The sequence below is a fragment of the Athene noctua genome, chromosome Z (assembly GCF_965140245.1).
Source record: "Athene noctua chromosome Z, bAthNoc1.hap1.1, whole genome shotgun sequence".
In the NCBI taxonomy this organism is placed as follows: Eukaryota; Metazoa; Chordata; class Aves; order Strigiformes; family Strigidae; genus Athene; species Athene noctua.
In genome coordinates, this window is record NC_134077.1 from 69,191,019 (window position 1) to 69,215,325 (window position 24,307).

At 35.0% G+C, this 24,307-nt stretch overlaps 1 protein-coding gene across 10 annotated transcripts in view; it reads right to left on the reverse strand.

The window, feature by feature from the left end:
- Positions 1-24,307, reverse strand: part of KDM4C (lysine demethylase 4C) — a 280,337-nt gene that overhangs the window by 182,318 nt on the left and 73,712 nt on the right. The window contains exon 9 of one of the 10 annotated variants that reach the window (XM_074932076.1): positions 11,984-12,115. The exons of the other annotated variants lie outside the window; for them this stretch is intronic. Within the exon in view, the coding sequence (XP_074788177.1) occupies positions 12,017-12,115 (99 nt within the window). The 3' untranslated portion in view covers positions 11,984-12,016. Of the gene's footprint in view, positions 1-11,983; positions 12,116-24,307 lie in introns of those variants that run through there. 10 annotated transcript variants of the gene reach the window in all.

Sequence of the window (24,307 nt, forward strand, 5' to 3'; positions counted from 1 at the left end):
CAATTGAAGCATTTAAAAATGTTCCAGCAAAAAACTGATGTCACTTTTTAACATTAGTATGCAAGTAATACCCTATTTTCCTGAAAGCCACTACTGAAAAACAACATGCCAACTTTTAATTTCACACAGCCTATCCACTGTTATTTCTATATGCTTCAAAATCTGCTTTGCTGAATGGCCAAAAGCACACTCTCCCTACCTGCTCGTAGTTGTGAAATGGTTTCAGCATTTGTTTTAATTAGTTTTCTTTTTAAAAATGTTAAGACAAAAGTCCTGTCTTGTTAGACAAGACCTAAGAATCAGATCACTTGCACCGAGTACCTGTTTTACTAAGCAAAGATGCTGCAAAAACAGTTTTTGCAGTCGTCTTTCTTGTGATTCTCAAAAACAGATTTGGCACATTATTGATACCATGAACATAATGTATATCCTCATAAGCATTTGCAGCAGGAGGAAAACAATGCTCAGGAATCCTGCTTTATAAGATGATACTCACAAGCAAAAGAAAAATTTCAGAAGTTCTTTTAACATTTTACTATAAAATATTATAAACTCAGTTTTAAAGCACAGTAGTTTTTTAATACCATACAGCCTGTACAGTGAAAGTTTAATGATATTAGGAACTTCTGCTTACTCTTACCTTCTTGAAGGGCTTATCACAACATACATTTGTATGTGCTTTTACATGTCTTGGTTTAAAATTCCCACAAGACTCTGAAATTAAAACACTAAACTAATAATTTACTATTAATTCACCTATCTGGTTATTTAATACACTTACTTACTAATTATTTTCACTGACATTTAACTATGTGATACTTTATTACAGGACAAAGGACTTACATATCCATATTTTAAACTACACAATTTTAATTCATAGATCTTTGGTTAGCTGATCACTATCTTTTCATTCTCAGTCACAATCCTCTGTCTTCATGTAATAGAGTTGTGTGATAACTGCTACTGAAAATGTCAGACACATTCAGAAGACAGATTTTTTAACACAATCAGAAATTTCACAAAACTGAGCATCGTATTTTTATAAATATTTGTTATTTGCATCTTTATTTCAGAATTATGTAATTCACACCCTTATTTTTGACCAGCAAATATTTTTAAAGATTTTTTTTAAGTTAAGCCATTATATTTTAATGACTGCTGAAGTTACAAGGTGATTCTGTCAATGTCATTTTAAATTGATCAGTGGACCTGCTTAGAAAAAAAGGGACTTGATATATATAAAGATACCATATTGCCTATTGCCTAAATATATTATCTTGCCATACAATTTGAAGGCAATTTTTAATTTATGTAGAAAACATATTTTTCTGATACCTCCAACATTGTGATCTATCCCCTGATATTAAAATTAAGTAAATATTAAGCTTTTTTAAAAATCACAGCTGTAAACAGGCTTTTTATAGGTAGTCACCATTCAAAATTAAACCCTGTCTATGATGTTATCTTAAAGATATCCTGTGTAGGTATTACAACACCCTCCCACATTTCCAGTAACTAACAAATGTGACGCTTCTGATGTCAGCATATGGACATCACAGTCATGTCTTGGATTTTTAATACAATTCAGAAACTTAGAAGAGGCAGAGACAGTAAATGACTTAGACTTCATTAAAATACTGCTGTTTGCAGAGTTGTGTACTGAAAGCAATAAATACTTCAATCATTTAAAAAAATGCAATTATAAACATAAATACATGCAAATACAATACATAAATAAATACAGGTCTTTCTCCCTCCGACACCTTAATAAGGTCAATTTCTGTTATTCATATAGCAATTTGACAAACTAAAGGAAATAGCTCATTTATATTTTGTAAGTACACTAATAGGCAGCTTTATTAAAAGATCCCATTTCTTTTAAAAAAAACCAAAACAAAACAAAAACAAAAAACAAGTTTCCTTGAATGTTTTAGGGTATATGTTTGTTTTATATTTTAAACCATCATCATTATGTCTCACTTCCTACATCTCAGTATGCATATATGCCAATTGTCACTTCTTTATTTAATGTTATATCTTCCACTCTGGACACAACACTGAACTAAACAGAGGCAATGCTACACTGTTATGCATGCAGTGCAAATGACAGCATGAGTGTATAAAGGCACCAGACAAAACGACAGATGAGGATTTAAAAGAATGGTGCATGTGGAGCAAGTCATAACAAATACAGCAGCTGAAAATCCAAGGAGAAACCCCGATGAAGCAAGAAATAGGCAGGTGTTGAGCGGAGTGCTGACTGCATCCAGGCCATGCCACAGCTAAGGCAGCAGCACAGAAGCAGCAATGGCACCACAGAACTTAATCTGGCCTGAGCAGAGAGTCTGCAGATACCACAGAGAATCGACACTGGTCAAGGAGAAAACGAAATCTGTGATGAAAACCCAAAAGTCAGTGTTCTCTTGTCTACCATATCTCAGCAACTAATCCCAATCAGGCTGTTGGGACACCTCAGGAAAGATGAGTATTTCATTGTGAGAGAATGAGTGTAACAAAGTGAGTGAGTGAAATCTACGAAGAAATGCATATGAATAAAACCAATTCTGTTTTAATTTTTTAAAAATCACCTTCCCCTCCCACAGAGTCTTGCATTGAGCTTTTCGATCATGAGAAAGATTATGAAATACAATTACTTAACATCTACTTTTCCTGTCAGCACTGGATATTATCATCTGAGCAGAACAGGACATTTGACATTTGGCATATCCAGTTCATTTCTGGGTTTTCAGTTTTGCTGCATTCTGTTTTGAATAACATGTCAGCAAAGTCCAGTCTAATTCATCTCTCAGCTCAAGTGATATTTTCACCTAGCCTTACCAAAAAGAACCACAACATGTAAACAAAAGCACCAGTTTTGTTCTGGGCTTGAAGCACCACTAAACTTGTTTTGTAGACAAAGCAAAAATCAGCTAAAGGACTTGTGTTTCAAATTCAGTCTTTCACTCCTCAAACTACTAGAGGGGAGAAGGTGCCCCAGAAAGTATAATTAGTCACATCAAGTTGTGCACTGGGGATGCAAGACCATTTGAAAAAAACTCCTATAAGGTATACAGCTCTCAACACTACTGTAACTGGCTCCAAAGGGATTAGCATCCTAACACTGTTTGAAAAGGTCTTAGCACAGTCTTAATAGGAAGGATTTTTATAAGCGGGAGAATACTGTAGAAGTTTAGGACCCACCAGGATTGTGGGAACTTCCACAAAGAGCAAAATAGCTGATCACAGTCTAGCATAATAAGACCTATTTGAAACTACTGCAAAAAGTTCAGGGAAAATGATATAGCTACATCATCCTGACAGAATCCAATATAAGGATCCTGATAAGAATTTATATTATTTTTAAAAGACTCAGGAGGAAACATAATCTGCAGAAAGTCTGAATTTTCACTAGTTTTACTGATTATTTTTCTTTATATTTATCATATTTTTAATGTAACTATTTTATACTGCTTCAAGCTTTCAAATACCAGCAAAGCATATATGGTCTACTTGTTGGCAACATGGCATGTATTGCATAGAACTACTCCTCAAGATTTATACTAAATGGCTGCATACTTTCAGACACTGCCAGAAACAACAGCACAGCAGAGGAGGACAAAGCTACCTGGACAGAACACAGAACTGGTGGAGGACAGAAGAGCACAGCAGACAGAGAAGCATGCAGCTTCACAAGAGAGTTATAAACGTCAGAAGGAGGGGGAACCATCTGGAAAAGAGATTTTGGATAAAAGCAGAGAGAAGGTAGAAAAATCTGCACTGGAGGAACAAACAGGGAGGGAAATAAGAAAAGACCTCTGAAAACCAGGTACTAGGGAGTTGAGAGAGATGTGAGTGAGAAAGGAGAAATGGGTGGGTGAAGCAGGATGGATGACAGAACACACACAGAGGAGGCCAGTGACAGACTGGTCTGTAACCACCAGAATATTGTGTCCTCAAGACATCAGAAAAGAACATCCAGAATCTACATTCCTCTTTCACCAGAAAAAAAGACTTAATCCAAATGCAGAGTTTATGTCTCATCCCTTCTGATATTAAGATGGAGTGAAACCTGCAATAGCTACCAACCACTGTGCTAGCTCTAAGATAAAAGATACATACTGACAATGTAAAAGTTCAAGTCTTGTTTTAAATCACACAAGAAAACTTCCAATTCTGTTTTTGTTTGGGGTTTTGGGGTTTTTTTTTTTAAATACATTTGAATCCTAAATTAAAGGAAGCATTAAGAAAATAAAAGTTGCAAAGTCAAGAATTCTCACACAGGACAGATAAAACCTTGAACAGAAAAAGAATTTTTTAACTGCTAGTGTTGCATGTCTTTGCAGACAAAGAGTACAGCAAAAGAACACTCTAAGGGAAAAGGCACACCTACCAGGAGAAACTGATTGTCTCCTTTACTTAGTCATGGAGTTTCTGTGTGATGGCAGGCTAACCAGAAGATCCAGTTTTTCATGAGCAGCAGCCAAGAAAATATTGCAAAAGGAAGCTGCAGAAGTGATGAGCTACTATGTCTGCATTTTGAGTCAGCTAAACTGTGGTTCAAAGAGCTAGAAGAAAATGCTAAAATTTAAAATGTAAGTCATTGGCATCTCTACTGAACACTTTAATTCAACAAACTATTTCATCCTTTATACCTCCCAAGCTTAAAGTGACCCAGCTGTAAAACACAGGTAATAATATGAGCTAATTCCCAGCAGTATTGTGAAGTTAAATTAATTTTTATGAAGTTTACTGATGCAAAGATGAAAATATTACCAAAACATCTAGATGGAATTTTCTTTCTTTTTGGTGCCCAGTTTGAATAATGAACAGTATGTCTATACACTATATGCTCCAATAAAGGAATACTGAATAAGTAAATCAGTAAGGTGAAGTAAGGTCCTGTGGAAAAATATGCATCTATTCATAAAATTAAAGTTTACATATTAACATAAGGGGGATGAATTAAAGTTGAACAGATCCCTTAGTTTTGACAGACTCATTTTGCATTACTTAATTTTGTAACATTGCTGTTCTTTTACACCCAAGTTTCTTGATCGGTGTAAGAACAACCTAGCAACCTACTAAGCAGTTCAATTTTAGTCTTCTCTAGACAACAAAAAGCACAGAGCATCTTGCTGCTATGCAGACAAGTTAAAATACATGAACTGTCTGAAAATCTTAGGCTGATATTTTACAAGTACCTGTCTGTAAAACACAGTGTAAAGGTGCATTTGATTTGTTATCAGTATGATAGGTTCTTCATGAAAAGGCCTACTTACAGTAACAACTGGAATAAGAATTCAAATTAAGTTGCTAATCTCACAGTAAAGCACCTCAACAAAAATGTAAGACTAACCTCTTACAACTGCTGAACTTGCTACATTTGCCAAAAGAAAGATTTTGACATATCTTCAACACTTTTGAGTAAGTGTATTAACAGTGACTTTTAAAGAAACTTAACCATTGAGTAAACAACCTTTTTTAAAACCATCTGTAATTACCAAGCTGATTACAGATGTAGTTAAAGCTGATTGAAAAGACTTACTGACTTGACAACAAGCAATATTTTACCCTATTAAATTATTTCAAGCATCTTAATTTTAGTGTGTGGTAAAAATAAAGGAGGTTTTTTTACATTTCTAACTGCAATTTCTCAAACAGAAATGCATGCACCTGTAGTATATCAACAGTGAACATCAAGCTCACAAGGATCACTGACCCCTGATTAGCACACACACACACCATGTGACACCTTCAGGTCATACCAGATTTCCACATACAATTTGCAGCTCTTGCATATGAATTTTGACACTTCCTGGAAGCTTTTAAGTCTACCTAGATAAAACATCTGAATAGAAAAACATAATTTAGGAGACATCATGCTTAAAGATGACAAATCTACTCAAAGAAAACCTCCAAAGTTGTAACTCTCTGAACTGAAGCACCTCAGTCATGTGCAAGAACAGTTTACAACCACAAACAATACACAAAACACAAGGGAAATCCAATTAAAGAATTAAAAAAAGAAAAAAAAAAAAGAAAAAAAAAAAACTCAAACATACCAACCCAAAAAAACTCCAAACAAACAAACACACACACACACACACACACACACACCCCAAAAAAAAAAGAAAAAACAAAACAAAACACAGAACCACAAACCAACACATTTAACTTGGCTGTATTTCTCTGGCATGGTAGAAAGCATGTGACACACTTTCTGGCTCCTGGATAATCAGACAGAGCAGCAAAGTAAATACTGCTCAATCCCTGAGTAAGCTATGACAGAAAGAGTAAATTTTCTTCAAAAATCTCAAGAGATAGGACAGTTTAGGCTCCAGGAGGTTCTTCAATCTTAAATTCATCTGCAATTCTCTACTACTATTCAATATTAAATGGCAGGACTATCAAAGTAGCAAATAACTCATACATTGAGGAAAAAACTGTGCCACGCTTTCTTTTTGCTGGAAGATTACACAGGACTAGTGTTACAAATTTTACTACATAGAAGTAGTTTCAAATACGGTCAACTGGGTAGTCCAAAGATCATAAAAAGCCCTCCCCCCACCCCTATTTTTTAACATCCAACCTTAAAAGCTAACCTTGCCAGCTTTACATATCTCATTTAGGTGACTAAATTAAAAATTTTTGTACCTAAATAATCTAAATTGTATCTCAGAGACATGGTCTACTGACTCTGTAAAGAACTTGGTATTCAGGCACTTCCTTTACAAGTATGGCACTAAGAAACCTTAACTAGTGAGTGCATTTTCAGTCTCAATTTAAAGGAGAGATTTAATATCTTTGCTTTCAAATAATTTTTTCCTCGTGTTTAAGTATTCTTAGCAGCTGGAATGTGTTAAAATACAGGAACACAGTGATTTAAATCTGAATGTACAATCTGAAGTATACATTTTCCTGAAGATTAATTTTAAAAAGTCCTTATACACCTAAATATGTAGACAGGTATGTACTGGAGTTTCTAGAAGTATAGAGGAGCCTAATTCACAAAAGCTCTCCACTGTTATTGGCCAAAACAACATCAAACCTCAACACCCCATCAATAAATATATTTTCCCATAATACAAGAGACTGCATTTTCTTTGCATAGGAGAAGCCAGTAGCTATTTGAAAAATGACTGTGGATTACCATATCAGAGCTTTATAAGAAGTAAACACTGGTTTCCCTAAGGCACCTAAGAAAGACACACTGATAATGTTAAAAATACCACCAAGAAATTTCTAACAATCACAGGCAGGATGATTTTTCCCATCCTACATGGCCTCAAGCACCTTTTTCTTTAGCACTCTGATGATAACAATAAAACTTCTTTTAAAATGCACAGTGAATTTACCCATATTTATACAATTTCCATAAAAACTAATGTAACTCCTATGTTCAATACTATTAGCAAGTTACTGCAAGAGAAAATAAAATATTGTAAACAATTATAAACATCAAAATATCCCCGATTTTAAATTTTCCTTTTCCTTTGCACAACATATTTAACAGCGTTAAAGAGAACATATCCTGCCTAGCAGTCTGCTTTTTCTGATTACATGTATCTCTCAAACAAAATTACAAATTAAGACTGAATATGTAAGTAGTCAGGTGCTGCTACTTTTTCATACCTAAGTTGTTTCACATCAAGCTGAAAGATCAACAGCACTCTTCCCTAAAAAAAAAAAAATTTAAAATAATTGCCCATATCTTTCCTAGAACCTGAGAAACCAAACACAGGATATGGATTTCAAGATAACAATGTTAAAAGTGAAGTATGAAGCTCTTTTAACACTAAATGTCTTCTGAAGTATTAGTGAATCACTTCACATACATTTTTCATTTACAAATAGAACAGCAATTAAATGAAACAGAAATGAATCCAAGAAATCTACTATTCTGAATGAACTCACATTAGACTGCATCTAATCATCTTGGTTAAGTATGGTTGAAACCTTAATTCCCATTTACCATTAATAATTTTATTTGCATTTAGTAAACATTATTCTTGGCCTGATAGAAAGTTAATGTCATCCTTTCCAGAAAAAGACAAAAAAAGCACATTCACTAAACACTATACATTATTTTTATTATCACTATTTAGAGCGCTCCCATTGGATGCATCTATTGGGTAAGTCCTTTCTGTTAAATGTAAAATACAGGCATATTACATCCGATGGCTAAGAAGTTTAACATAGGAAAGATATATTTCCACTTATCAGCATCACTTCTAATTTTGTTTGCCTTCTACCACTTTTTCACATCTCCCTTCTTGGTTCCTGTAACATAATTCCTCAAAACAGCATTTATATCACTAGCAGCACCACTAAACCTTGTCACCATCTTTGTGAGTCTTCTTCAAAAACCACCTCATTCAAAATATTTCTATCAACAAATCAGTAAACGTGTTCTCTTTTTTCTACTAGCACAGATTTCTCTGTGTGGAAATGACAGCTATTAAAATTGCTGTGTAAATTCATACAAGAACATACAAACCCTAAATTTCACTAGTTGTTTCATGATTCACTGAAGACTGTCTTCCACAAAACTTTTTTATACCAACAGGCCTGCAATAAACAAAGTCAACGTATATTCTCAGTGCAGAATCACAGAATCATCTCAGTTGGAAAAGACCTTGAAGATTATCTAGTCCAACCATTAACCTAACACATGTGATACTTAGGATTAAAACACTGAGCTCTCAAAACTTAAGTATGGTTCATCCAGTCTTTTTAGTTGTTACGCATGGTTTCCGTTACTTAAGACTATTTACATGTCAGGAACAGAAAGGCCGTAAGTATTTTCTCACTAAAGTTATGTTAATCTTTCCAGTCTGCACTGGAGGTTTATTTAAGTTTAAGAAACTGATTTTTGTTTATATTTTTTGAAGAGAAAACAGTTCAAAATATTAAGCTTTAGTAGCTATGATAATAGCTGATGTGACAAATTTCAAATAGAACCCATATCTTACTGCCTGGTGACAAATAATGATTTTTGAAAGGGTCTTCCTCACAAGCTCCAGACTCTTGACTGACAGACAAAAATAAGAATGAGCAGGGCAAGTAAAGAAGAGAACACAGTGCCAGAATAAAATAAAAATGCTTTCTAAAGTTCACTGAGACATAACATGTTTTCTTACAATCAAAGAGCAGTCATGGAGAGAACAAAAGAGAAAGACTGTCAAAGACGACTACATAATGAAGTTAAACAAGGTCATGGTCTATGCAGTGCAAAAAGCGAAATGGACAGAGAAAAGAATGCAGAATTCCAGCCAAAGCCACTATCACTGCTGCTATTTAAACAGACGAAAAAATTTATTAAGCATAAGCATTTATTAAAATTGAAGTTTGCATGCATATAATCACTTATGTCATAAAAAGATATAGAATAAAATAAAAATCCCAACCTCCTCTCACACTAGTACATCCTCTTAAAGAACAGATTCTTCCCAGACAATTTTGCCTCTTTTCATTTTCCCTATATTTCCCGCATTTTTCTCATCTTTTTTCCCCCTAAACTTTCCTTCTATGGTTTTCCAATTCTTAAACTCTCTTTCTGTTCTTTTATTTCTTTCTACTGATACTGAAGGTATGTTGCAAAGAAGAGAACACACATAATGTTCCAGCAACTTCGTACAACAAATAAGGCTCTGGGCACAGCTGCATATGAAAATTTTAGTATAATCTTTCCTCTGTGTGCTATTTCTCAACCACAAAACAAATTTACACACACACTGTCAAACTGGGTGGGCACTTTAGAAGACAAACTATGTATTCATACAGCTATCAAACTGGCTGAAAACACCATTCCTACAGTCACATAGATACACACCCCCAGATTCTGTACTGAGCATCTATCACTGCTTGCTGAGTATGGTCAGTCACCACTACCATACAAGCAATCAGCTCCTTTCTCCATGCTGATCTTCACCAGGCTACAAACCCTGAAAAGCACACTTTTTTAAAACCACGGCAGCTCATACTTATAGGCTTAGCCATCCCTAGCAAAAACACACAATGAAGCTGTTACAGACTCATATTCCATACAAAAATGATGGAAAGACTCTTATTTCCAACAATCATAGAACCAGTGTAAGACCCACCAGAACTTAAAGCAAAGATGACAGCGATGTGTGGAAATCAGACAGGCCATGTAAACCAAGCTATTGCTGTCAATAAAGGCTCATGGAGCTGCCCAAGGGGAACAAATAAGAGAAGCTTAAATTAATTAATTAAATGGCTATGCCAAAGTAACCAGAATATTGCTTTTATTCAGTATTTCTGCTCTTCTTGTGAGGGCATCCAAACTTTATGAATACACTTGGTATGAGCTGTGCCATGGGCATTATTTGCTTTACTCAAAAAGAGAGTAAGTGCATTCAGTTGGTTCAGACACAAAACACCTTAAACCACAGACCTTTTTTTCCCCCTGCTTTGAGAGCCTGCCCTGACATTTGACATGTTTAGAGACTGGGTGTTTTCTAACTGAAACAGTACAGTTTCCATAACTTAAACAGTAAAAAAAAAAACAAAACCCACAACTACCATCATGAGCTTTCTACATTTCTAATATGCAAAGGCTAAAAATTAAGTTTATACAAGCTAATTCTAATTTACATTGCAAGGCATTATATTGTGGTTTACAGAGTCTTTGGGAGATGGGTAAGATTTGGTAGCAAATTTTAGTGTCATTTATAAGATTATAAAAAACCATGCTGTCTCGAAATCATTCCCAAGTAGAATATCTACCGTGGTTAGTCTATTTCAGAGAAATTCTAAACTAAAACACAGAATAGCTCAAGACACAAATCATACAGAACTGACTGAACTCTAGCATGATTTCTTTATAAAGGTATCCCACATAAGTTTTATCTAAATACCAAGAATTAAAACTAAAACCAGTATACTCAACCACAGCACCAAGCCAAATTATCCACTTTCCACATATATGCGCACATTGGTTTATACTAAAATTCATGGAGCATGTAGTCAAAATATGCAGATGTTTTCATTGCCAAAATTATTACACCCCACCCCTCAAAAAAAGAAGGGAAAAGAGAATAAACATGAGAAGACAGAAGTGTGACAAACTATGTCAATAATCAGTAGCCGATGTTATTGTTTCACTTTGGAAGAAATAAAGAACCTGGTTCATCTAGCTACCATGTACTTTTATTTTCCCATGAAGTACTTTGCTATTATTGGTCATCAGTTGACATCTCAATTTCACATCAGTTTGAATGAGATTTTGTTCCAAAACATCAAAAATAAACACATTTATAAAATTTATTTTTCATCTGATTAGAATGGATCATGGCTCATTTTTATTTTGAAATCAGGTTTTTTGTAACATTTACTTGTTATCTATTCATAATTTAAAGATTTTTCCACACCTGTTACTATTCCATTACCAGCTGGCATAGCTCAGCAAGTAACAATTTCCAAATCGATTAAATATGCTGACTAGAATACCAATTTTCAAATCTATTCCCACTTAGAATTTTATTATACTAATTACAATTATCAAACTAAAATTAGGATTCATATTATTTTGTTTTATATTACAATTTTGAAATGATTACATGATTATTTTAGAAAGTGTGTCATGCATTACACAAGGTTTAAAATTTTTAAAATGTAAAACATTTTCATTTACTATTTTTAGTTTTCAGAACACCATTATAAATCTCAAACTGATTTTTCTTCTTATGTCATACTCCTAGAATCAGTATTTCAGAAATGTTCCTCTTTTTATCTTTATGCTCATTATTTCATTTCTCTTCACACTCTTGAAAAATTCAGTGCATTTTTGCTGCACTTATATTTCCAATGCTAATCCTGTTAGTTATTTAAAATTAGGAGTATGAAATTTAGATTGCTAAAAGAAAAATAATCAAGATTATTATTTTTCTCTTATAAGACACATGGTCTTACCTGTTTTACAGCTATATGCAGTTGCTTAAATGAAGAACAACACGATGTCTTTCATAACAAGAAAAGTTACTGATGCAAATCACTATTTCATATGAAATTCAAAGATGAAGAGCAAATCAACACCATTCTTCTGCAGCTTGGGGCATGCACTGTAGGAATAACCATACTCCCAGAATGATTTCTGCAAGTGATCAACATTTTGATTTGGAGTGTGAGGAAAAAGTTTAAAACTGCTTGGCATAGAGTTTTCCTTGAAATCTATGTGGAAGGTCTTATATTCTCATAAGCATATTCATTTGTTTTTAAAATATCTTACCTCCAGCAAGACTGTAATCAAATGATACATGTAGTTTCCACCTAGCGAACTATTTCAACCATCATTCACAACTTTATTTTGAATTAAAGAAACAATCAAAGGTATGTAATAGAAATTTCAACCTAAACTTGACTGATACATAATAAGGGTCCTATTTAAAAGAAGAAATACAGGATACTAGGATATCTGCTTTTGACTGATCTTAAACATTGCAATGGGTTAAAGGTCATTGCAATGAAATTATTTTAACAGCCATATTTGTATTCCCTTGCTATAAGAACAGTATTTTAAAGTAATATTGAATAAGTTAAAGACTTATAAATACATCAGTCTGGTTTCAAGGATTATGAAAATTTGTTCAGATTTTTTCCCAGAAATTTTTTTGTTTGCTTCTAATAAATTCACTAATAGGTCTCACCTCTCCTACATATTACATAACAAAATAAAACACCATACATTTTCTGCCAAGTACCTGCTTGGTCTGTAAAAGCAATCATTTGATTCAAAAAAGCCAAGGAACCCAGCAGTGCTGAGATTACTTCCACTATGACAGCAAAACTGAAGGAAAAAAAAAAAAACCAAAACATCTGACTATAGCCTCAGAGAACATGCACCAAATAGGATTTCCTTAACATGCTCGAATAGATTCAGGCAGAGAAGAAAATTTGATTTAGAAATTAATTATCAGCTGTCACAAAACATGGACATCATTAAAATGAAAAAAAATTACAAACATGACACAACCTAATCTTTTTTAAGCTCAAGTCTGAAATAATACCAAATAAACATTCAGCAAACACTTAAAATTATGTCAAAAGTTCAAACAGAATGTATTTTAAATAGTGGCATACAGTTAGAAACATGAAAAAACTTAAGTTCATATTCACTTTTATCTGGCTACTTTCATCAGCTATCAGTCACATTAAATAATTGTTTTTTAAGAGAATACAGAAGAAAAATCGATATATAAAACCCTTTAAAAAAAAAAATAAAAATCCATTGGAAGCCCAAGTCTGAAAACTGGTAGGCCAATGATGCTGTTCAACAGGCAGAAACCGTAGTGGAAACACAAACATGAAATCTCACTACAAAAAAAGATACTGCCTTTCCATGTCTTTAGGAATAGCACATGCCAAATCCATTTAAAATTACTTTCCACAGGACTTGATCCTTTTCCTCATGTGAGACATGATATTTCATTTAAGTTTTAGGAGGCATTTTGTATTATACATCCTTATTCATATCACAGCACCTTGGTACTGCAGACTGATATGAAACTGGTAGTGGACTGCTGTATTCCTCTTCTTAATCACCATCATGTCCCTTTCTGGAAATCTGTGAAATACAGCATCTACACACCAGACCTGAAACCAGCAAGCAATAAGGACAGTAGAATATAACAGGTATCCAGCAACACACCATGCAGAATATACAGCCTTTTGGCAGAGGATCCCCAAGATCAAGGTACTGCAAGAGAACAGATACTTAAGGCCCAAGAAACCCTTCTCTGCAGAAAGTAGGGAAAGGTACTTCCCTCACCCTGGTTCATACAAGCTCCTTTACCCAAACTTTCCCCTCAGCCCTATACAGAGAATTCTACTCTGTTTCAGCTTCCTTTAAGAACAGATTTTATTCAAAATCACTAAAACAGTGAAATCTTCTCCAAATGTGGCATACACATAGTATGTCTCAGCTTGCATTTACTTTCATTAAAGTACTGAAGAAGTACTGATGTTCAAATGACTATACTATTTTAAGTGCAAAGAAATGCAAAGGAAGAAAGACTGTCAATCATGTGAGAAGGAAATGTTAATTTTCTTAAGATTAATTCCTCCAACAGCTTCATTCAGGGGCAAAATGGGAGTATCATTTGGAATGATAACTAAATGGAGGTTTTCAAGCACCTCACCACATCTTGGAAAGCATGTATCTCAAAATGTACATTCTATATCTGAGCACGAAGGCAAAGTGTACGGAAATCTTTTCTCATTTCAGTGTCCAAGAGCTGATCAAGCTGATCAAGTGTTAGGTTCAAATTGCAACCAGGTGGTAAGAGGCAGGTGTTCAACGGCTGTCACCTACATAAGCCATATTCCTAATGTACAGCCTTTTATTTTGCATAATCAAGATAATAAAGCGGATTCAATAATTCTGAGATCAGACAACTAATGTAAGGATAATTTAAAATGCCCTCATCACTCCTTTAAGAAAAACTGTTCTCAATAAAGTCAATGAAAAAATGGGGTATTGGGAGAGGTAAAAAAAGCATTGGAGCAACACACACACACAAAAAAAAAAAACCAACAAATACAACACAAAAAACAAAACACCACAGGACCAGAATCCTTGCTATTTTCTTTAGTACGTGCCAATTATATAAACAAATATACTGTATGTTGGGAATAAATGGTTTTGCCATAATAATCTATGCCATCTCATCATCATACAGAATAGGAGTAGTGATACTTAATATATACCTGCAATATTACCTCAAGTCCCAGAAACCACTACATTGCAATTATTTCTAAATGCAGTTGCCAGGAAAAAAAAAAAAAAAAAAACAAAAAAAAAACTAAAACCAAACAAACAAAAAACCCACAAAACTCCACACGTGTAGCTGTACTCTTCCTTTCTCAAGCACTAAAATTGCATAAATACAAGTTTAATTATGTAAGTAGTTAAAAGGAGTTTGAGACATCAAGTTAAAGACAACAGAAAATCATTTCATAGTTAAAATGTAGCTAGCTTAAATAGAAGTACCTAAGATAAAACATTATGGAAGCACCATCAAAATATATTTCTGACAACAAGCTCGTCATATCATTACTTGGGTCTGGAAGTAGCTTCTAACAGACAACTAAATTGCTACTGATACATTTATTCATGACTAGTTTACCAACTTCCTTCATGAATCATATTCTCCAATACTCTAAAAAGCCTGCTGCAGAGAGGAAATTCAGGCAATATCTGCTGAAAGTTTACTTAGTACATTACTACCCAAGAATATCTTCCCTAAATTAATTAGTCACCAATCACCATGTTAAATAAGCACTGTGGATATTTTATATTTTAATGCAAATGTGCCTAATAAAATATATTATGTCTCAACAGTCCTCAAATTAAAGTTCTTTTATAATTTGTTCAATAACACATATATAATAATTATGAAACAGCGGTGACATACATACTTGGTTATTATGAACATTTTAATAGCAAGGATGATTTAAAGATCAAATTTTTTAGAAAAAAAATCCTTTGTCCTAGAACATGGCACAATGCCAAGTGTCTAAAGATGTGATAGTATGACAGATAATATAGTTAGTAGATTTTAAGAAGTTACCATTTCTCTACCAAGACACAGTAAATGTTTACATACATGTATGGATATAGCACTGAGAATGAGAACGGTTTAGCTCTGCAAGCCATCCAGTTTATTATGCTAGCTTCTTTTTCCTCACTTAACCCTGTTATAATGGATAACATAATCACCAAGTGGAGTGAGACGTCTATAAAACTGTCTTTGTGTTCACTGCAATTCATGGTTTTAAAAAAATGAAACAATCTATTTAGCATAAAGGAAATTATGAGTCTAAGATGCTAGAAAGGTGATTTTTAAACTATTCACCTTATGTACACATTGCTAGTTAAATTTGCATACACATACTATGTTCATTTTGACCATCTAACAATACTATATATAATAAACCATTTGTGTATGTTGTGACATATAACCAGCATTGTATTTGTACCTGAAAGTTCTGGGGGTTTTTTGGGTTTTTTTTAAATAAAAAGCCATAATAATTATTACTTGCATTTATGCTTCCCAGCATAAGACTTCAATACCTGCTGAAGTTGATTTGAAATTGTTCACATTTTGGAACAGAGTGATAGTGTGAAAGACTGAGTGATTTAATAGAATCTTATAATTAGTGGCAGATCGACAGAGTACAAATACCTGTGCAAAAAATTAAATGCAAAAGCTACATTATACCAAATACATACATTCTTCATGATCTGTTCGGCTATTTTTATCTGCAGTCAGTACTCAAAGGAGTTCTACCGCTATTTGCATTTTAAATATTACAATCAAACAGTGGCAAATTAATCTTCCAAACACTTTTCCTAACAGAGGAAGACCAGCATTATCCAATGCATTTGAAACAAAGTAGAAAGATGGATGCAACTGTCTAACATCATTCAGCAAGCCAAGGGCAGAGCTGGAGCTAGAACTCAAAATCTTTTAATCCTAGCACTCATGTTTTAACACTGGTAAATGCTGCCTGTCCCAGGCTGTTAGCAGGAACTGTATTTATGCTCTGACAGTAGACTCTTTGAATGTGTGATGCCCAAAGGAGAAGATGAAAAACAAGAAACCATATGTCTGAAGTCCTTTTGAATATGCCACAAGAGCATCAGAAATAGGAAAGCATATTTAAAAAAATAAAAAATTGCCACACATGAATACCCATTTTAGAATTCCTGATATGTTCTGAAAGAACTAAATGATTTAAATGTCAACATAAAAATCTAAGAACTATCATAACAGATTAGTATTAACATGATGTACACTAAAAGGTTATGGTACACACCTTCCTAAGGACTGTAAAGGACCATTTTACCACGCCAGCCATAAAACAAAACTCTGGTCACAACATACAGAAGAAATGAGTTGTAATGGAGACCTGTATCTACTTTTTCTTAATTATCACAACACAGCTTCTCACTACACTTGACTTACAATGCATGTACTCACAGTCTGCAAAGTACACGTTCTTCATAAGGGATTTAATTCCACAGTAAAACCAAAACAGATATAAAAAGAAATAACAGAAAGCCTCCAAAACTTTGCAGGAGTCTGTTCCAAAATAAGAAAAAAAACAACCAAACAAGAAACCAATATGGAAAGGGTGCATCAGCTAATTCCTAAGGATGCATCAGCTAATCCAGTAAAAAGTAATAGTATGTTTTCCCATCTCCATAAAGTCTGGACATTATCTGTCTGCTTATGAATTTAGAGAATACATCCCATACAGTACAACTACTACGAAGTTCATATAGCCTTCTGAAAGTGCGTAAGAAATACTAATACCACAGCTCATTGCTTTTTTATCATGAGTTCACATATTGTCTCAGTATTTACAAGTAGGTCCTCCTTTAGTTAAAACTAGAAATAAAAAGATCAACAAAATAAATCCTTTCAAGGAAACATATGAAGTTATATTGCCCTCTTCTGATGAACAGCTAAAATTGGACATAAAATCAGAGCTCTTGCTCCAATAAACACTTTGAATAAGGTATGTTCCTGAAATTCAAATATTTGTTTTGCTATAATTCCAACACACCCCAAATGTCATTTCTGTTTTGCAAAGAACTGTCAGCAAACACAGCAATGTAAGAGATCTGAAAAGAAAAAATGCCATTTTAGGTTTTCTCTGCTCCAAGAGTTTGCTAATTTCATTTTACTTTAAGACAAGTTTACCTGCATAATCTCACTTTAAATTACTTATCATATGAAAATGTTTGTTCAGTCAAGTTGCATATTAGTAACACCACTTTTTTCCTTGAAATGAATATAAAATTATATCTTCTTCAGCAAAAAGAAAACAATCTACTCCACACTGATGTTCAAAGGCAATTTTTAAAAGGAACTATAAAGGAGAGGTTAGGAAAGAACCTTATGTCCAGTCCATACAGTCTGATGATGAAAATATACTTAGACAGATTACAAATCAAATAATATGCTCTTATATAGCCTCCAGATCTCATCTTGGTTAAACACTGGATTTACGTTTATAAAGATTTAAAACATTAGTTAGAAGAAATTCTTGCTGCCTTTTAAAACTGTTCTTTCCAAACACTATAGCATACTGTTGGTAATGCTCATGTGTTATTAACACCTGCTGCAGCCAGAGATAACTGCGTGAGCCACCTAATCAGCATCTCGTATTGGAAGGGTTTACCAAAAAATATTTGTCATTTTAGCTTTGTCCTTCTCTAGATTAATATCTTCAATACAGCTACTTCAAATAAACAGCAGCAGTGCAGATACAGTTGAACAGACTTTGAAAGGCTTGACTAGATCAAATTATAGCCTAAATTCACTTCCAGCCTTTTAACTTCTTGGTCCTACATGTGCTAAAACACAAATGCTTTACCTTAACTGCAGTTTTATGATGTGTTAATTGGATCACACTAGGTAATTTCATCTCATATCACATATTTAAACTCTACTCTATATAGGTCTCTGATTTCCTTATACTCTTCTTAGAATATCATTAGCAGCACTCATAGTATAATAATGTCACCTTGGATAAGGCAGTATGTTGTCCCAGTACACAAATAATGATCTTGCATTTTTTCAATAGGAGGTAGTCATAATGCCTTTTTGGGTTTTTTTAAACAACAAGAGTTCAGTCCTGAAATAAAATGGGCAAACAAAAGGAAACAGTACCTATGATGTATTCTAAATAAAGAGGAGTTGTGCTCATCTTAACACAGTTTTCTTCATTCTTTCTGTTTTAAAAACCTCTTTCAATAAAACTCAACATGTTTAAGACAACAGAAAAGAGAACACTCTTTAAATTGTGATTTTCTATAATTTTTGTCTTGCCCACACACGGATGGTATACAATGTGTTAATTTAACCACATATATTTAATTTACAATATTCATACATACCTCAAGGTAACAACAAGAACTAATGAAAAAGAAAGAATAGGAACCATGATAAAATACTAGTACAACTTGGACCTCTGTGAGTAGCAAATAGTTAATTAACTAACCTGTATTGGTGACATGATTAAACAGCAATATTCAGCTGTCAAAAAAGAGACCTGTCAAAGCTGTAAACAGAAATAGGAGTAAACAAGTAACTGGTATAAGACTAGAAAGGTACTGCCACACAAAGTGGAACACCTTTTTATTTCATTTCTACACTTTTGACCACTATTTCTATTTTCAAATTAAAAAAAACAATACCCACATTAACATCTATCCTAAAGTAGTTTCAAGTCTGGTCCTAAAGTCAGGACTTTTCATACAGTATACTTACTTGCACTTCATAGAATCCCAAAATCACACACGTTGAAAAGGATCTCAAAAGATCATCTGGTTCAGCCTTTTACGGGAAAGGTAACTTAGACTTATCTCATTCCAGGGCTTATTTCCCACTCAAAAACATCCCAAACATTGGTTAATCTGAATAACTTTCTTTTGTACTGAGACCTTGTGGATTAGGTCAACACACCAGTGTGTTAAAAAAAAAAAAAAAAATTCCTTGTTTTTTCCCAAATACAAACAAGGCCTATTAAGAGCCTAAACTCTATAGCTGAAGTTTCACAGCACACTTTAGTCTGTTTAGGGTATGATTTCAGTATCTACAGTATGTATGACTGATTATAAATCAACCTAGTTTTCTTTCACATCCACCGAGAACTTTTGTCCAGTATGGCCAACACAGCTGAGGAAAAAGATGACTGGGTACTCCCTCCACCATGCTTACTCATTGACTGTTCTCCTAAATAACTAAGCCTCTGGAATTTCAGGTTGCAAATGGCTTCTAAAACCATGATTCTGAAGAATGTCTTAAAATACTACCACACTTCACATTAAAAACAAACTATTATTAGTACCACCAAGATTCATATTTGCCTCATAGTGGCGTAATTGTTTCCCATAACATATATTCCTCCTTGTCTCTTTGTGTAACCTTCATTTACCTCCTAAACTCATTGCTTAGATTCAGAATTTTTCAGGATGTATCAATGAACCCCCAATAAGCTGCTGAAAAAAAAATAAAAGTATTTGCTGTTGAGGATCCTGACCATCATGAAAAGCTCAAAGCACTTAATTTTGAAAGCAATAAGCAGCTATCCTGATACATATGTACAGCAGCAATCTTCAGCTCACTCATACTCTCATTCACTGTTCAACTACGTTGACACTCAACTACAATGACAAGATCAGAAAAGAGAAGTAGGTATCAGCAAACTAAGAGAAAGGAAAAAAAAAAACAAAACACCACACTTCTGACACATAAAGTGCTTATGTTCTAACATGTTTCTACAAAAAAACCCAACTTTTTCATATTATCCCAACAATTCAAATGTACGAGTCTTCAGACACATGCCTTAAACCTGCAGATACCTGTATTTTTGCCAGTAGATTTTCCAGGTTGCCTGCAGTTTTACTGCTTATGCAATACCCTATCATTTCTGTCTTGAGAAAGGTAAGCAGGTCAATATCTAAGTCAAATTAGGACATCCAAAATAGGTATTATCATGATCAGGACAAGTATATTAAGAATATTCTCCATACATACCTAGCAAAGCTGAGATCCAAGTGAAAGACTGACTTCAGTCATTTTTATTCACGTTTCACCAGAAAAAACTTTTGACCATGTAGAGGCTCCTTGTGACCATCTGACAACAGAGGTGCTGCCATCCTCTTCTATAAAGCGTTTCAGGATTTATAAAGGATGTGAAGATGGAACTTCCTAGAAGACAGAAGTTCTCCATCTTCCTCATCATGTGGGGTCTTCAAGCCTCACCACATCAATGTTCTTCCGAGTAACATTCTAACTCTTTTGGGGGGAGGACACTGAAGCCACATATATAAGCCATGTCAGGCCAGTTATCAAACAATTTGAATTGCTTCTGTTCCAGGTTAAGTAAAGGTGGCCCGTCCACCTATTTGGGAAGGTTTGGCGATACCTAGTGTATCACCGTGACACGACTTGTAACAGTTCAACAAGACCCCCACTGTAAAGCTGCGAACCAGTAGGTACAGCCGTCGACTGTTAGGCTCGCAACTCCATGCCTGGCCGAGGTCTGGTATGACTTGCGGCTCCCTTTTTCCACACCCAACTAGGTTGCAACCAGTGGCAGATCATACCGGGGCAGCCCGCAGAGGTCAGCCCAGTCTTGCCTTCAATGCTTGGCAGAAGCTTGCTCACCAGGACAGTCAGTAAAGGTGAGTTGGGGAGAGGGTGGTCTTAACCCATCAGAGTACCCCCTCAAGGACTGCCGGGCTTTGCCCAACTTACAAAGCCTGTGGATGAGGCTTTTTGGGTGAGAGTGGTCACCACCCCACAGTCTCCCCTTAAAGAAGTGCTGGGGTTGCCCGACTTACCAAGCCAGTGGGCAGGGGCTTTTGGGCGATCGACCTCGGTTGTTGATGCCACTAATTTAAATCACTGAAAAATACTATCAGGCAGCTGGTAAGACTGCTCAATAGGGTGGAAGTAGCCATAATTCCCAGACTGGGGCAAAGGCCAATTTGGTTACCCCGAAGGGCATCCAGCGGGACCACGTGGAGGTATGACCTCTGCAGCTGCGCCCAGTTAGTAACCCTGATCCCGTCTTAAGAGAGTCATAGTTACTCCCGCCAAAAAAAGCAGCACTAGATACCCTCATATTGCCTAAACCCCAAAAATTTAAGAGATTTAGAATTTTCTATTATATATTTATATATAAGTGTTTTTCTGTTTCCTATCATGTAGCATTTTGCATATTGGCACTTTAGGGGGTCCTGACATACTTCTATGAAAACAAAACAATTGGCTCTAGGTAGAAAAATGAACGTTTTTAAGTGTGGCTTCTGGCCATTCTGAACTGATGGCTATGAACAGTTCAAAGTTTTATGGATCTCATGATAAGGAAGCCTGATGTTCTGATTCAGAAATGCTTCCTAAGAACCTAAAAGGTCAGAATGGACTCAGGAAAAAGCAGCTGAAGGCTAAGTCTATCATGGTGGTTTTAGAAACAGAAGCCTTAAAAATATAGGTTATCCTTTTAAATTGAAATGATGATCAGAGAATTGATGTGATTATAGAAGTCCTAGACCAAAGGAGGTGCAAAAGAATTAGTAATGGAAATAATCTTTATTTTAAAGCCCTTCTGAGAAAATACGCAAGGAGCCCAAAGATCGCACGATAAACTAAGATCCTCTAAGATCGAATGAAGCAATTGCTCCCTTAACTTCTCCCATTTATGAATTTGCATTAAGGCTGTTGGCCAGGTGTCGTGGTTTGAACTCAGTGGCAGCCAGACACCATGTGGCCAGTCATTCACCTCCCCTCGCCAGTGAAACAGGGGAGGGACAATAAAGAAGAAAATCTGCAGGCTGAATTAAAACAAAAAAACAAACCAAAAAAAAAAAAAAAAAAAAAAAAAAAAAAAAAACCACACACAACCTGGGCAACAGGTACGCAGCCCACCCCACCCCCCTGTACAGTGATTCCAACTGCACCAGAGAATCGCTCCACAATAACCCAGAAACCAAAAATGGGGCGCACACAAGACAGCCTGTGTACACCTATAATCTGAGCATGATGTCACATGCTATAGAATACTCCAATGACTGATCCAGGCCAGGTCCTCTAGCTGTGCTACCTCTGAGCCCAAGGAAAGTTAACTCTGTCCTGGCCAAAACCAGGACACGCGGCTGTGCTAATTTCACCTGTCACTTAGAATTACCATCTCACTTGTCTTCATAACTGCAAACCACCCACTTTGAAAATTGCTTTTTGGATGTTAACCTTAAGGAAATACATGATACTATAAAATTTTAAACTTGGAATTTCCTGAACTTGTAATTAGGATTTTTCTGTACTTGTTTCCCCAGTAAATGAACTAGGAAATAAGAATGGCCAGGAAGTCATGATCTTTTCTGATATCTAGACCCATTCACAGAATCACAAAATCACAGAATCACCCAGGTTGGAAAAGACCTTGAAGATCATCCAGCCCAATCGTTAACCTAACACTGACAGTTCTCAACTACACCAGATCCCTCAGCGCTATGTCCACACAACTCTTAAACCGAGGATGGGGACTCCACCATTGCCCTGGGCAGCCCATTCCAACACCTAACAACCCATTCTGTAAAGAAATGCTTCCTAATATCTAGTCTGAACTTTCCCTGGCTCAACTTGAGGCCATTCCCTCTTGTCCTGTCGCTTTCTACTAGGCTAAAGAGGTTCATCCCCAGCTCTCTGCAGCTGCCTTTCAGGGAGCTGTAGAGGGCGATGAGGTCTCCCCTCAGCCTCCTCTTCTCCACACTAAACCACCCCAGTTCCCTCAGCTGCTCCTCATAAGACATGTGCTCCAGAAGTGGTAAATAGTGCTAAAAACCTAAGCCTGCCAGAAAAATATTTGAGATTCAATGTTCAGAGAATAAACTCTGCACAAAAGCTTACAAGCTCAAGGATGGAAGATAGGTCTACCAAAGCTCGTATGCAGGAGATAAAATACTTTCAGAATTGAAAAAAAGAATGCAGATTATGGTTAGAATTTGCATTATAGAAAGCCTCTGATTGCTCTTCAGTTTTATCACTCGTTAAAAAGTTATATGCACCTCTTTTATATTGCAGTGACGTAGTGCTGCTGAGTAGTTATTTCAGTGATTAAACAATACTGAATCAATTTCACAATTACAGTAAAGGGCACATATAAACAGTTTCTGTTCTGAGCTGTAAGGAAAGCACAAAAACAGTCAGAGATGTTAAGCAGTAATAATAAGAAAAGAACAACAGAATAAAAATTTTTCACCAACAGACATGGAGCAACAGTTCAGATTATGACAGTTTCCCCCCCAAATCAGTCTACATGAAAGTCATTTATACGAGTGACAGAGTAACTATGACCACAAATTCAACCAGAATGCCAAGTATTGCTAAAAGTACCTGTTAGACTATGTGCCTTTATTGTATGAGATAAAATTAAAACAGTGCAAAAATTAAGAAGTATTAAAAGAAAACTCAACTGGCTAATTGTCAGCATTCTCATTTATGATTTGTATTGAGAAAACACTATAACAATTCTAACTTGCTTTCAAAAAGCCCTATAGTACCAGTACACTTTTTATATCTTATTTCTGTAGATTCGCAATATCAATGCAGTCAACCTGATCATCTGATTACTCCTTCAGTTTTTCTAACATATATTTATGTATTTTCAAGTATTTGCAATGGGAGACAAAACACAACTGAGACAGCAATGCAAAATAGTTTAAACATTATTTCAAGTAATGAACAAATTAATTTATACATTACTTAAC